General features: G+C 42.9%; 2 protein-coding genes and 1 pseudogene across 3 annotated transcripts in view; 1 reads left to right on the top strand and 2 right to left on the bottom strand.

Moving 5' to 3' along the window:
* The window catches only part of RPRD1A (regulation of nuclear pre-mRNA domain containing 1A), a 711,886-nt gene that overhangs the window by 475,856 nt on the left and 221,886 nt on the right, over positions 1 to 14,144 (top strand). The gene's annotated exons all lie outside the window — the stretch shown is intronic.
* Positions 1 to 14,144, bottom strand: part of MOCOS (molybdenum cofactor sulfurase) — a 61,912-nt gene that overhangs the window by 4,324 nt on the left and 43,444 nt on the right. For both annotated transcript variants that reach the window (XM_050767204.1, XM_050767205.1), the window contains 3 exons: positions 11,203 to 11,308; positions 8,109 to 8,247; positions 1,299 to 1,403 (listed from right to left, as the gene is read on the bottom strand). In XM_050767204.1, the coding sequence (XP_050623161.1) occupies positions 1,299 to 1,403; positions 8,109 to 8,247; positions 11,203 to 11,308 (350 nt within the window). The remainder of the gene's footprint in view (positions 1 to 1,298; positions 1,404 to 8,108; positions 8,248 to 11,202; positions 11,309 to 14,144) is intronic.
* On the bottom strand, positions 3,285 to 3,405 carry LOC126941625 (uncharacterized; annotated as a pseudogene).

Consider the following 14,144-nt stretch of genomic DNA (forward strand, 5'->3'; position numbering starts at 1 on the left):
AAAACTGCAGTGATGGTAAGAAACACTATTTTCATGGACCTTAGTATTATATTTGTGCCTTCTTCTTTCTTCTCCTGGCAACCTGCATGGTGCAGGCTCAAGGTACCCACCCAGAAGACACAGCCTGCATTGACAGACATGCTGCTGTAACAGTCAAATGCACTACTCTGCAGGCCATTTCTATCCCATATTGGTAAGAAAACTTACATAAATCAAATCTCTATACTGTGAAACAAAACCCTGGCTTTGAAGAAACACAGGAAACAATGTAACACATTTTACCATGAATTAACTTGCCAGCTTATTATTGGAAGTAGATATAGTGTTTGCATTATTTCTGTTAATTTTCAAGAATCGCTCTATGTAGCCTGACTGCTTTACTTGGCTTCCTGGAATTCTTTGTAAACAAAAAGTCCTAAGAGAAAGTATACGCCTGAAAATAAATCTTTCTAAAGAATCAACACATTGGAAGTTCAGTTTTTATAATCTGGAATGCATAACACTTTGTTGTTTTAACCCTCAAGAAAATGAATTTCCAGGCTTAATGAATGCATTTCCAGTTTAATGAAATGTACTGACTCGTTCTATGCAGCTACCCTATTCACAGTAAGGCACTTTACTCTTCATGAGCTCTCTGTGGTAAAGAAACTAATGATCAAGACAATAGAATTACTTTACTTGGTGTTTTTTTGTTTTTGTTTTTGTTTTTGTTTTTTTGTACTCCATATCTCTTCAACAAGATTGGAAAGAATAAAAACACATGTAGTAAAATAAAAAATAAGTGAGAACTTGGATGGAAAGGAAAAATAAAATGAAACTACAAACAAGGATAGGTTAATGGCAGCCCAACAGCTTTGGGTGGGCAGCAAATCCCCCATTTAAAAAAAATAACTCGGCCGGGCGCGGTGGCTCAAGCCTGTAATCCCAGCACTTTGGGAGGCCGAGACGGGCGGATCACGAGGTCAGGAGATCGAGACCATCCTGGCTAACACGGTGAAACCCTGTCTCTAGTAAAAAATACAAAAAAACTAGCCAGGCGAGGTGGCGGGCGCCTGTAGTCCCAGCTACTCGGGAGGCTGAGGCAGGAGAATGGCGTGAACCCAGGAGGCGGAGCTTGCAGTGAGCTGAGATCCGGCCACTGCACTCCAGCCTGGGCGACAGAGCAAGACTCCGTCTCAAACCAAAAAAAAATAAAAAATAAAAAATAAAAAAATAACTCTGCATTATTATGAACATAGTTCTGGTATTCATAACACGAGGATTGGAAACCAGGTGTCACATTTTGCAATCACGCTTACCTTTGTTTCACGACTCTCAGAAAGTTTTTGGAAAACGTGCTGGTTTCGTTGCCCAGTTTGCTGGTCGATGCAAATCATCTGGCATCTGTGACAAGGCCCCAAAACCTGGCAGGTGAGAAGGAAAACACAGCATTGCCACAAAAGTGACCAGAGCCTTGCACCTCAGAGGCAGGAAGCACGCAGAAATGCCCAGTCCCCTAATTACGGAGAGCCAGAGCGCAGCACCTGTTCACCATTTCTGCTGGGGAAGCATCTGCCTTTGTTTGTCAGCTAAAAGACCACTGCTTAAGGGCTTTGCAGAGAAAGAAAAGAGGGGCTGAGAATCTTGAGTGTTCTCAGGAAATGTTGAACAATGGATTTGAGGAAGAAAAGCACTCAGTGACTGAGAAGACAAATTGGAAAAAGAGAAAAGTCACAGGAAGCCGGGCACAGTGGCTCACACCTGTAATCCCAACACTTCAAGAGGTGGAGGCAGACCGATCACTTGAGGCCAGGAGTTCAGGACAAGCCTGGCCAACATGGCATAATACTGTCCCTACTAAAAATACAAAAATTACTCAGAGTGGTGATGCATACCTGTAATCCCAGCTACTCAGGAGGCTGAGGAAGGAGAATCACTTGAACCCGGGAGGCAGAGGTGGCAGTGAACCAAGATCATACCACTGCATTCCAGCCTGGGCAACAGAGCAAGAAAGAAGAAGAAAGAAGAAAGAAGAAGAAGAGGAGGAGGAGGAGGAGGAGGAGGAGGAGGAGGAGGAGGAGGAGGAGGACGCAGAGCCAGTGCTGGCCCCTGTGAGAAGGTCATCAGAGAGAACTTTCATGTGTCAATGCCCTCTGACCCAGCAACTTCATGTCTAGGAATCCAACCTAAGAAAGGAATCAGAAGCCCAACCACAGTCGTATACAAAGATTTATCCTCACATTATTCATAATAGGAAAACCTTGTTAACATCATAAACTTGTTAACATCATATAGTGGAGAGAAATGATTAAGTAAATCATGCTACACATATATGATGTATATGGCACAGGCATTAAAATTATATCATGCAGGTATTAAAAGGAGTCTATAAAAATCTTTAAAGAAAATGGGGATATGTTTTTATAACTGTAATAAGTAGGAAAAAAATTATTTTAATATACATATCTGTATGCATATATATATACACACATATATATACACATATGTACCCAGACCTACATGCCACACATACACAATACTTAAAGCGCATTGCTACAGTTTCTTAACACAGGTCATACTGTCTGGTGGAGCTTAAAATCCCCCATAATATAAACATAAGAAAGTACGCAGCTCAGCAATACTGAGACTTCTTTTACTGCACATGTAAAAAGTGCAAAGGTACTTGATTTTCTTATAACCATTTTCTCCTCAGTTCACTCATGGGCAAAGACAAATTATGCATGAAATTAGAAAAACTCACCTAATCTGGATGTGTCTTGGCCTGTTCCTGTTACTGGTGTGAAAGTTGCAGATACCAGGATGAAATCACTCATCAGACCCAAAGAAATTGGAGCCAGGACGGCACGAAGGCGGGGAGTTCATGCTTGCATTTCTGAGATAACGACTGTCAAGGACTTTCTAAAATAATCCCACAAGAAATTCCTCCATGTCCTTCATGCATCTCATGCTTTTCAGGATCCATGTCTTGCATGTATGCACATAGTTCTAGACTGGGTTTATCACTAGACATTCTTTAGGACTGCAGTTCAGATAAGACGTTCTTGAAGGAACATTTGCCTAGTAACAGCGTCTCCACCAATGAACTGATGCCAATTCTGACTTTGAGCCTCAGGAACCAATAAATTATGTTTTCAAGCAACTTGTATGAACTTATTTTTGCCCATGAAAGCTTTCCCTTACTCTCTCCTCTTCAGGTGCACCTGTGGCTTGCCATAGCTATGCATCCTAGTTTATAATCCTTTTTGCTTACTCCTGAATACATTCATCACCTTAGGAGATTATTTTCTCTGGTGTGTTTTTTAAAATTTATCTTGTTTTTGTTTTTAATTGGGAAAAGTTTTCAATTAGCAATAATCACACCTCAGATAAACCTCATTGGCTCTGATACTGGCACTGTACAAAGGTCTAATTTTTTTTTTTCAGGTTGATGCTCACATTCTGGCACTGGGTACTAAACCAGTGGAAATATAGGCTCCCTGTGGTACCAAAGTCAAGATTCCCAAGCCACATAAGCACCCAGAATATGCTGGAAAGGAGCTCTACCAAGGACTTGGCAAACCTGTGACCTCTCCAGATCTCATTTCCTTGTCTAGATCCTGGGCTGTATTTGGTGAGAACTATAACAGAGATACAGGGACTCAAGCCCAGGCCTGGCACTTGATCGTGCTCAAGAGTGGAAACTATCACTATTATATACAAGGATCCCTGCAGTGGAACGAGGCTTTTGTAACACCACAAAGCCGTGCCCTCGAGGAGCCAGTGTGGCTCTTCGTTTCCTGCACCCTCTTACCTCTTCGCCTAGAAAACAGCTGATGCATAGGCCCACCTCCTGCAGAAAGGAGGCCAGGGCCCTGAAGCTCACACCAGCCCCAGGCTCTAGCAGCCACCCGACAGGCAACACCTTCTGTAAAAATCCTGTCACTTCAATGAAAGACCCTCTTAGAACAGGTTCTCAAACTAGCAGAAGAAAGGGCATTTTCCAGACACTATTTTCTTTTACTTTTTTTTTATTTTTGAGATGGAGTTTCACTGTTGTCGCCCAGACTAGAGTTTCGCTCTTGTCACCCAGGCAGTTCCCTACAACCTCCACCTCCCGTGTTCTAGCAATTCTCCTACCTCAGCCTCCTGAGTAAGTGGGATTACAGGTGCCAGTCACCACACCCGCCTGATTTTCATATTTTTAGTAAAGACAGAGAGTTTCACCATGTTGGTCAGGCTGGTGTCAAACTCCTGACCTCAGGTGGTCTGCCCATCTCAGTCTCCCAAAGTGCTGGGATTATAGGCATGAGCCACGGCACCCAGCTACAAACACTATTTTCAAACACTAATGCAAAGAAAACAATTTCTTAAAACATCATCATTTTAAAGTTTCTTTTCTGGTATTCTTAGCAACTAGTATTTTAAAGACTTGTTTACTCGCATATATATTCATTAAAAAACAAGTCAAACAATACAGAAGCTTGAAGAATTAAAAGAGAAAGCACTCAGCAGCAGTGGTCCCCTTCTCCCCATCCATAGAGGCGGGTGCTGCTCATGTGGCTACAGACCATCCCAGGACATCCCAGATTGTCCCAAGCCATCCCAGACCATCCCAGACTGTGGCATGTAACTGCACACAACTGTGTATGTATGTGCACCTGTGTAAACAGACTTGCTGGGATCTCAGAACCCACTTGGGTTTCTTTTTCAATCTTTTCAATTGAAAAATTCTTTTTCAATTTCTTTTCCTCTGCAATATGTAAGGACATCCTTCCACATCAGGACATGGAGAGCCACTTCATCCTTGCATTTTGCAATTTTCACAATGGATGGCCTGGCATTCCATGGGTTGAAACACCTAGTTCTTCTCCTTTGAAGCCATGTGAATAGTTTCTAATGCTTTCCTGTGATCAATAATTTTGCAATAAAGGCCTAATTCACATAACTCTCTTTCCTGTTTTTTTTTTGTAGTATCAATCTCCCAAAATGAAATTACAAGGCAAACAGGAATAAAAAAATATTTATGACTTGACAATACCCAGTAAAAAATTGTTTTCCAAAAAAAAAAAAAATTTGTTTTCCAAAAGAGATGTACTAGTTTCACTGTAATTGCTTCAGCACTGAGTATTATCATCAACAAACATCTTTTGGGCATTTGCTTTTTTTTTTTTTTTTTTTTTTTTTGGAGACAGGGTCTTACTCTGTCACCCAGGCTGGAGGGCAGTGGCTTCATCATAGCTCACTGCAGCCTTCATTTCCCAGGCTCAAGCAATCCTCCCACCTCAGCCTCCTGAGTAGCTGAGACCACAGGAACATACCACCATGCCCGGCTAATTTTTTTTATTCAGTAGAGATGAGGTCTTGCTATTTTGCTCAGGCTGGTCTCAAACTTGTGAGCTCAAGTGATCCTCCTTCCTTGGCCTCCTAAAGCACTGGGATTTCAGGCGTGAGCCACTGTGCCCAGCCAAGCATTTACTTTCTTGAAAGGTACAGTAGTGCCAGGCATGGTGGCCCATGCCTATAATCCCAATACTGGGAGGCTGAGGCCAGCGGGTCACTTGAACCCAGGAGGTTTAAACTAGTCTGGCCAACATGGTGAAATCCTGTCTCTACCAAAAATAAAAAATTTAGCCAGGTGTGGTGGCACACACCTGTAGTCCTAGCTACTCAGGAGGCTGAGGCAGGAGGATTGCTTGAACCTAGGAGGCAGAGGTTACAATGAGCCAAGATTGCACCACTGTACTCTACCCTGGACAACAGAGTAAGACCCTGTTTCAAAAAAAAAAAAGAGAAAAGAAAGGTGCAGTATTAACCATATCTTATGCTCTTCAATGCTTGCACTGGACTAATGTGTATAGGTATTATTGATTGACTGATTGACTGACTGACAGGATCTTGCTCTGAGACCCAGGCTAGAGTACAGTGGGGCAATCTTGACTCACTACAGGCTTGAGCTTCTGGGCTTAAGCAATCCTCCCACCTCAAGGAGCTGAGACCACAGCTGCACAACACCACGCCTGGCTAATTTTTCTTTTGTGTGTGTGTGTGTAGAGACGGAGTCTTGCTATGCTGCCCAGGTTGGTAAAAGTATTTTTATACTTTTTTAGTACTTGTATTAGCATTTCTATGGGATAGATTTCTACAAGTGAAATTATTGAGTCAAAGGGCATGCATATTTTGATTTTTACTAGTTGCGGTCTGTTAAGAAAGGCGACCTAAAGAAAGCAAAGCCTGCTAAGTCATCTCAGGAAGGTTCCTTAAAGAGTCTTCCTTGTATTTATGTCTCCAGATATCTGGAGAGGCACAGGTGCTACTGTTGCCAGATAAGTTTCTGAGAGTAATCTCAGTCTAGTTCTAGTTCTCTTCCCTTTTCTCTTTCTTTTTCTTTTCTTCCTTTCTTCCTCCCTCTCACTCTCCACCTATCAGATAATGTATATTCAGTGTCTATTTTATGCCCAGCAGGATGTGAAACAGTAGGCATTTTTTAAAACATGGCAGAGACACAGGGATAGAAAATAGGGAAGAGTAAGTAAGGATGGAGGGATGAGGGAAATGGCAGGAGGCTAATGCCAGAGATGGGCTTGTGGGAGAGAATGTAGGAGATAATATAGATTGCTTGTCAAGGGGGAGCGACTGCCAGGGTAAGAGGAAGTCTAGGGAGTTAAAAACATCATTGGGACATTTTGTTGTGCCATGAAATTTATTTCCTATATCTCAGACCTCTAAAATTCTTTAATAAAGACTCAAATGACTGTTTACTGCTTTCCTAGATGTTAGAGTAGTGTTCCTTCTGAGTGCACAGCCTGAATACAAGGTAGCTCGTTATAGTCAGTTTATACCAGTGGCTAATTACACTACTATAGGTTGAGTACTCCTTATCCAAAATGCTTGGAACCAGAAGCATCTTGAGATTTTTTTTTTAATTTTGGAATATTTGCATTATATATCTCTGGTATACTTACCAGTTGAGCATCCCTAATTCGAAAATCTGAAATCCAGAATGCTCCAATTGTCATACCCTTTGAATGTCATGTCAGTGCTCAAAAAGTTTTACATTTTAGATCATTTCAGATTTCAGATTTTTGGATTAGAGATGCCCAGCCTGTATTACAAAAATAATTTCAGCCCCCACTAAAGAACAGACCACATTCTCTGGTATTAGATATTCCTTTTCTCTCCTGTCCATTTCTTCCCTCAACAATTACTGATTGAGCACTGACCCTGGGCCAGTGTCGTTCAAGGACCTAGAGGTACAGCAGGGAATAAAACAGACTTGGTCTCACCCTCCTACACACTGCAGGAATAAGCAGAACGTGACCCTGCGGCAGTTCAGGGGCATCCTTTCCAAGAAGGTGACATCTGACCTGAGACATTTGGACAACATGACAAGCAGAAGGGATGGTAAGGGCTAAGGCAGGAAGGGTGGCTGTTTAGGGAACAGAGAAAAGGTCACTGTGACAGAGGCAGAGAGGGAAGGGGTAATAAGCTCAGAGACAGTGGCAGCGTGGGATCTCATGGAGCCTTGTCAATCATGTGAGGAGCACAGATTTTAGCCTAAGACCTTTCTCCTCTTTCTCATATCTTTGAGTCCCATAACAAAGGTTTTGGGAGTCCAAAGCTGGGGAGAGAGGACATCCTGGTGGCTTTGCCTCTGACAATCTCCTTCCCAGCCACCAGCAAAGGCAGAAAAAGGTGAAGCGTGTGGAGGAGGGGGTGGCCATGGGCACAGAGGCACCGCCAGGCTTCTGGGCCTCCCTCCACAAGCTCCAGACTGCCACACAGTCCAACAAGTTTCAGGAGGCTGACAGTCTCATGACACGAGCATTACAAAAAACCAGAGTTTAAGCCTAGACATAACGACAGCATGGAGGCAGCACCGAGCCCTCTGATGGGACACACCTTCTGTGGCTTGTGTGAAAGTGACCACTGCCATCCTCTTGGGGAATAAAGGATGGATTATTCCATGGGGTGTCTCAGAAGGCTGAGCTGACATAACCTCCCACCAAGATTTTGTAGTTAAGAGACAAGGACAGGGAGGGAGTCCCACCTGCAGCTCTCCAGGTCTGGGATTGAGGTCAATCTTCATTGACAACCCTGGAGGAAGGATAATAGAACTTCCCCAAACTTACCTGGAAATGCAAAGAGCCAATTGAAATCTCATCCCATTTCTCTTCTTCAAAAGCCCTTTTTCCATTGATAATAATATTGGCACGAAAACGCAAGCTGAGATCCTTCACTGAGAATAATTCCTGCTTTCCATTCTCATCGCTGTTTAAGGCAACCAAAAAGAGTAAGTCGGGGGAGGGTGGCAGATAATCACACCACTGTAATAATTCATCATGCCTGCCATGCAACACCTAACTTCATCAGCTCTACTGTGGCCTGTGCCCTGAATAATCAGAACAGACTTTTACCATGAGTGCAAGGCCAAGAGACACACATCTGCTAAACAGGCATCAGGGCCTCCCCTGGGATATGGTCCCATCTCTAGTGAGAGGCCCACAAGAGCCAGGCAAAGGGTGAGCAGATCTTAGCTGAAGAGATGAAGGACTTTGGAAATCAGAAGAACAGAGCTCCAGTGAAGAAGGAACTTCTGAGAACATACCAGTTCTATAAGGTGGGGCGGCATAAGGCATTTAAAGACCTGTCAACAGGCTTAATGATCAAAGACCTAAAAAGCACTGAGCTCTCACTCCCTTCCCCCCTCCCTTCTTTTCACAGGTGTTGAGATCTCACCCCTTTTCTCAGGTATTAAAACATTATAAATAAAGAGGACAGTATTTCCTAATTTCCATTCTAGTTGCAGTTTTAACTAACATCTGCTATTTTTCTAATTCCTTTTTTTTTTTTTTTTTAAATGAGACAAGGTCTTGCTCTGTCACCCAGACTGGAGTGCAGTGGCACAATCTCAGCTCATTGCAGCCTTGACCAGGATCCCAGGCTCAAATAATTCTCCTGCCTCAGCCTCCCAAGTAGGTGGGACTACACGCATGTGCCACTATGCCCAGCTAACTTATTTTTATTTTTTTTAGAGATGGGGTCTCACTATATTGCCCAGGCTGGGTTTGAACTCCTGGGCTCAAGTGATCCTCCCAACTCAGCCTCTCAAAGTGCTGGGATTACAGGTGTGAGCCACTGTGCCTGGCCTATTTTTGTAACTCTTGTTTATTTTTGTAATTTTTATTGTCATAAGTTTCCCCAAAAAAATGGCCCTCTGCACCCCCCACCCCCTCCCAGAAGAATGCACAGAAAATACATCTTAAAACTTCTCTGCCAAAAGAACACATTCTGTATGATCCCACCATATTAAGTTGAAGAACAGGTGAAACTAGCTATGCTGAAAGAAGTCGGAATAGTGGTGACCTTCAGTGAGGTTGACTGGGATGGGGTACAAGGGAGGTTTCTGGAGTACATTCTTAGCTTGATCTAGGTAGTGGCAGGTGATGGTAAAGTACCAAAATACTTAATGTGTTTATCAGCAGATACTTTGCCTCATTCACCAGAAAAAGGGTAGCTGTTGTACCAGGAGATTGATCTGAAAATGATGGCGCATGGGTGTATACATCTGTAAAACTTTATTTAACTGTGTACTGATGATTTTTGTACTTTTTTGTGCTTCAGTAAATTTTTAATTGATTAAGTTGGTGCAGGGTAAATCCTCAGGCATGGTTAGAGTATGCCCCAGAGACAGAATTGAAAGATTATGGGATTGGGAAGGAGGAGTCCCAAGGTTATATCCCAATCCCCTTTGAATGGCAAACAATGTATGAAAAGCCACAGACCAGGATACCTGAGTCTGGTTTTGCCACTTACTAAGGGCAACTCCCACAACCTATGAGGACTACGGTTTCCTCATCTGCAACAAAAGGGTTAGCACTTTTCCAGTCCTGAAATCCTTTGATTCTGGATCAACTCTCTGGGTTATAAACCCTCAGTTTGGGCTTCGTAAAAGGGCATGTTTTATGTCCAAAAGCTATCATGGTTAACATGTTCATGATAGTCTCTCAAATTTGCAAATAACACACAGAGAAATACCTAGTAGGGGACCCTCGCTCTGCTCTTGAACCACCTGCCCAGCAGGCCCGCCCTGCTAGAAACTAGATGGTAGGGAATGTGGGCCCTCCTGGTAGGAACCGGGGTTGCAGCAAGCCTGTCCCCACCTCCTGTCTTTCTACACCAAGAACCCCAAAAAACTGCATACCTACTTTTTCCAGGACTCTGGATGCCTGAGGAAAAGGGTCCCTCAGTGCCAGGAGAACTCAGTGAATACCCAGAGAACATGCGACTGCATCATACTTTTGCTCCCAAAGACAGCAAGCTGGGCCACAGTATGAGAATGATGTTGTATGTTTTCAACAACGGCTAGAAACAAGAATGACTACAAATAGCCCACCCTGCAGAGGTGGAGGAGGTGGCCTTAGTCAGCTTTATTAAGCTGTATTTTTATGTCTTTGCAAATATATATGTGTGTGTACTTGACCACGTGGCACATGACAGTCACAGCGCGGTTAGGGGTGAGCCACTAACACAACACTCATCTCTGGCCTGTGGACCAGGAATGAGGAGACCGTCCCAGTCATCCTGTGGCATGAGAGCTGGGTGATCTTTCCTCATTGCCTGGATACGTTGGAACTTCAGTTTGCTCTAATGAACAACGAGAGGGTTGGCCCAACCATGACCCTTTCTGGAGCTGACCTCTTAACACTGTTAGGGTCCTTGGGAAGGCATCAGGTGGGAGTGGGCAGGGAGGGGTGCTGGTTCCATCTGTGGCACATCTTTCAAGTAAAGCGTGCCTGCAGTTACAACTTTAAAAGGTTTCATAACCACTCTTTTTTAGCCTTTAAAATGACTGTGTGAAGTAGGGCAGAGATCCTCGGGGACAGGGGACAGTGGGAGGGTGGACAATAAAAGTTGGCCAAATGGTGGCAGTTCAATTAAAACAAACATTAAAAAATTGAATGATTAAAAAGTGAGAGCTAGGGATTCTCCATTAATCATCTTGAGGATATCAAAAATGCTCTTTGTAAGATAAAAGAGAACCCTCTATAAAGATGAATGGAAGCTGGATGAAAGGTCCTGCTTACTTCTCAGGGCCTCAGTTTCTCATCTGTAAATGAAGCCGGGCTGAACTCTCAGATCTCTCCTCCCCAGGTGGGGGCCAGGCCCTGCTCCCAGTGGCAAATGGTTATGCTTGTCTGCTAGTCCCGAGGTATGAGGTCTTACCTGGTGTTTAGTTGCTGGTGAAGTTCCAAAATACTTGATGTGTTGATCAGCAGATACTGTGCCTCGTTCACCAGAGAAAGGGTGGCCATTGTACCAGGAAGTTGATCTGAAAATGATGGAGTATTTAAGAGAAGAGTTGCTTTCTCAGAATGCCAGTGAATCATGTTTCCATAGACTTGTATTTTTTTTTAAAAGGTAGAGACTATTTCTACAAGGGAAAAAAAGTGACGCCCTGGCAATAATAAAAATATCCTAAGTATGGTGCATATGTCTCAATAAAGAGGGAAAAGGAGATCCCAGAATACTCTGTTTAAAATAACCTGGAGAAAATAACAATAAGGGCTGGGCACAGTGGCTCAGCTCTTTGGGAGGCTGAGGTGGGAGGATTACATGAAGCCAGGAGTTCGACACCATCCTGGCCAACAAGGTGAAACCCTGTCTCTACTAAAAATACAAAAATTAGCCAGGCGTGGTGGTACACACCTGTAATCCCTACTACTCGGGAAGCTGAGGCAGGAGAATCGCTTGAACCGTGAGGCGGAGGTTTCAGTGAGCCGAGGTCACACCGCACACTGCACTCTAGCCTGGGTAACACAGCAAGACTCTGCCACAAAAATATTTAGAAAATTTAAAAAATAAAACAAAAAATGCTGAGATGAAATTGTTCCAGCAAATTAGACTTGGAGGCAAGACTTGGAGGAGGAGGGGTGATGGCAGGTGCGTCCTTCCCCAGGATAGGACGGAGCAAGGCAGAGAGCCTTGGTGAGGGCAAAAGGCCCAGGGAGAGCTTCTGAATCTAATCAGGGAAAAGCTGTTTGCCCTTGGGCAAGTGCCAGATATTGACTTTCGAAATAGATAGTAGATGTTTAAAAACTACTAAAAGGGAAGGCCAGGTGCGGTGGCTCAGGCCTGTAATCCCAGCACTTTGGGAGGCCGAGGCGGGCAGATCACCTGAGGTCGGGAATTTGAGACCAGCCTGACCGACATGAAGAAACCTCGTCTCTAGTAAAAATACAAAATTAGCTGGACGCGGTGGCACATGCCTTTAATCTTAGCTACTCAGGAGGCTGAGGTAGGAGGATCTCTTGAACTTGGGAGACAAAGGTTGCAGTGAGCTGAGATTACGCCATTGCACTCCAACCTGAACAACAAGAGTGAAACTCCATCTCAGCAACAACGGCGAAACTCTGTCTTAAAAAAAAAAAAAAAAAAAAAAAAAAAAAAAAACTACTAAAAGGGGGACGAAACTATTGAAAGAAAATATTAAGTGTATTCAGAATAGCTGGCACCCTATCACCCAGCTGCCATCTCCCTTTGGCAGGCCCAGCATCACTATCATTATAGATGAAAAGGTTTGCCTGGGCCAGGACCTACTGAGCTGTCTCCAAATCAGGTGTGTGGACCCCAGAGTAGATGCAAACGGATACTTTTGAGAGAATTACCCTCCAGATCTGCCACTTGCATATATGCTCTTTGCTAAAATGGCTCTGCCAGAGAAGGGAGGTGTAATCCCAGCGCTGTCCACAAAGACCCTTCCTCTTTCACAGAGGAAAGGCCAAGGTCTCCTAAGGCACACTCCCTCAGGGACCAACAATCTCCAGGGTAGAAGACAAAAGCCCCAGTCGAAACCCTGGAGTCTGAGCTGAGAAAATAAAAGGCTCTAAAGCCTGGGTGAATGATCCTCCTATAGGCCAGATGGATTCCAATTATTTGCTGTCCACAAAACCGCAGGACCTAATTAAGTTGTCAAGTGACAGATGATGAAAGGCATTTCAATCTTAGAGCCCAGTGCTTCGGTCACATACTTCAGAAGAAATGTTTGAGTGACAGTGCACTAACGAAACCCCTTTCCGTAGCCCTTTATTTAAGCTTCTCAGAAGAGACCCGAGGCTGAACGCCAGCTATTCTGGCCATGAGTGACAGTCATTCATAGGAGTGGGAAACAATGGCAGGGTGCCCAGCCACCTCATTAAGAGACTTATTTTTGCTAATTTTTTTCTTATGTTTAATAATTATTTTTCAAAATTTATAATATCCTTAGGTTGCTTTGATCAACTGTGTACTACTAAAAATTACGGGCTGGGTGCAGAGGCTCATGCCTGTAGTCCCAGCACTTTGGGAGGCCAAGGTGGGAGGATTACTTGAGCTCAAAAGTTAGAGACCAGCCTGGGCAACATGGGAGAAACCTCATCTCTATTAAAAAAAAAAAAAAAAAAAAAAAAAAAAACATTAAAAAAAAAACTCAATCCAGAAGAAATTTTCTAGCACTTAAACTCTCACAATCACAGTAAACTTTAAAAAATGTTTATCCATGTCAATTTATATACACATTTTAATTTCACAGAAGTATGATAGGGTAGTAGTCAATAAAAGATTTCCAAGTACAGAATATATAACACTAAGATCAAATTCTGTTGAGGACATGGAAAGGAAATACAAGTTGAAGAAGGAAAGGGAAAGAAATAAAAGACTGACCACTAAAAGATAGTTCATTTATATATATATATAATATATATGAAAAGGAAAGAAAGAAAACTGACCATTAAAGGACAGTTTGTTCTCTCTCTCTCTCTCTCTTTCTATATATATTTATACACACACACACACACACACACACACACACACACACAATGTATTTTGTAATGAATACTCATGAGATTCAAATTGCTATGGTTTAAAAAATGCTACAGTATTGAGATTCTATTGGCTATGTTGAAAAGAATAATGTACAAGTTTAAATTTAAAATGACAATGTTTACAATATGCTGGAAATCATATCCTTTGTAGCTGTTTAAACTATTTTCAAAATTTAGATGACAATGTAAAAATGTATGAATGAGGAATCTAGTTTTTAAAAATCCTTCTAAAGTATACCAACTCAAAAAAACTGTTTCAAGACCAGTGACTGAGACTGCCAGAGAACATGGCACCCTAAGGGGCAT

The sequence above is a fragment of the Macaca thibetana genome, chromosome 18 (assembly GCF_024542745.1).
Source record: "Macaca thibetana thibetana isolate TM-01 chromosome 18, ASM2454274v1, whole genome shotgun sequence".
NCBI lineage: Eukaryota > Metazoa > Chordata > Mammalia > Primates > Cercopithecidae > Macaca > Macaca thibetana.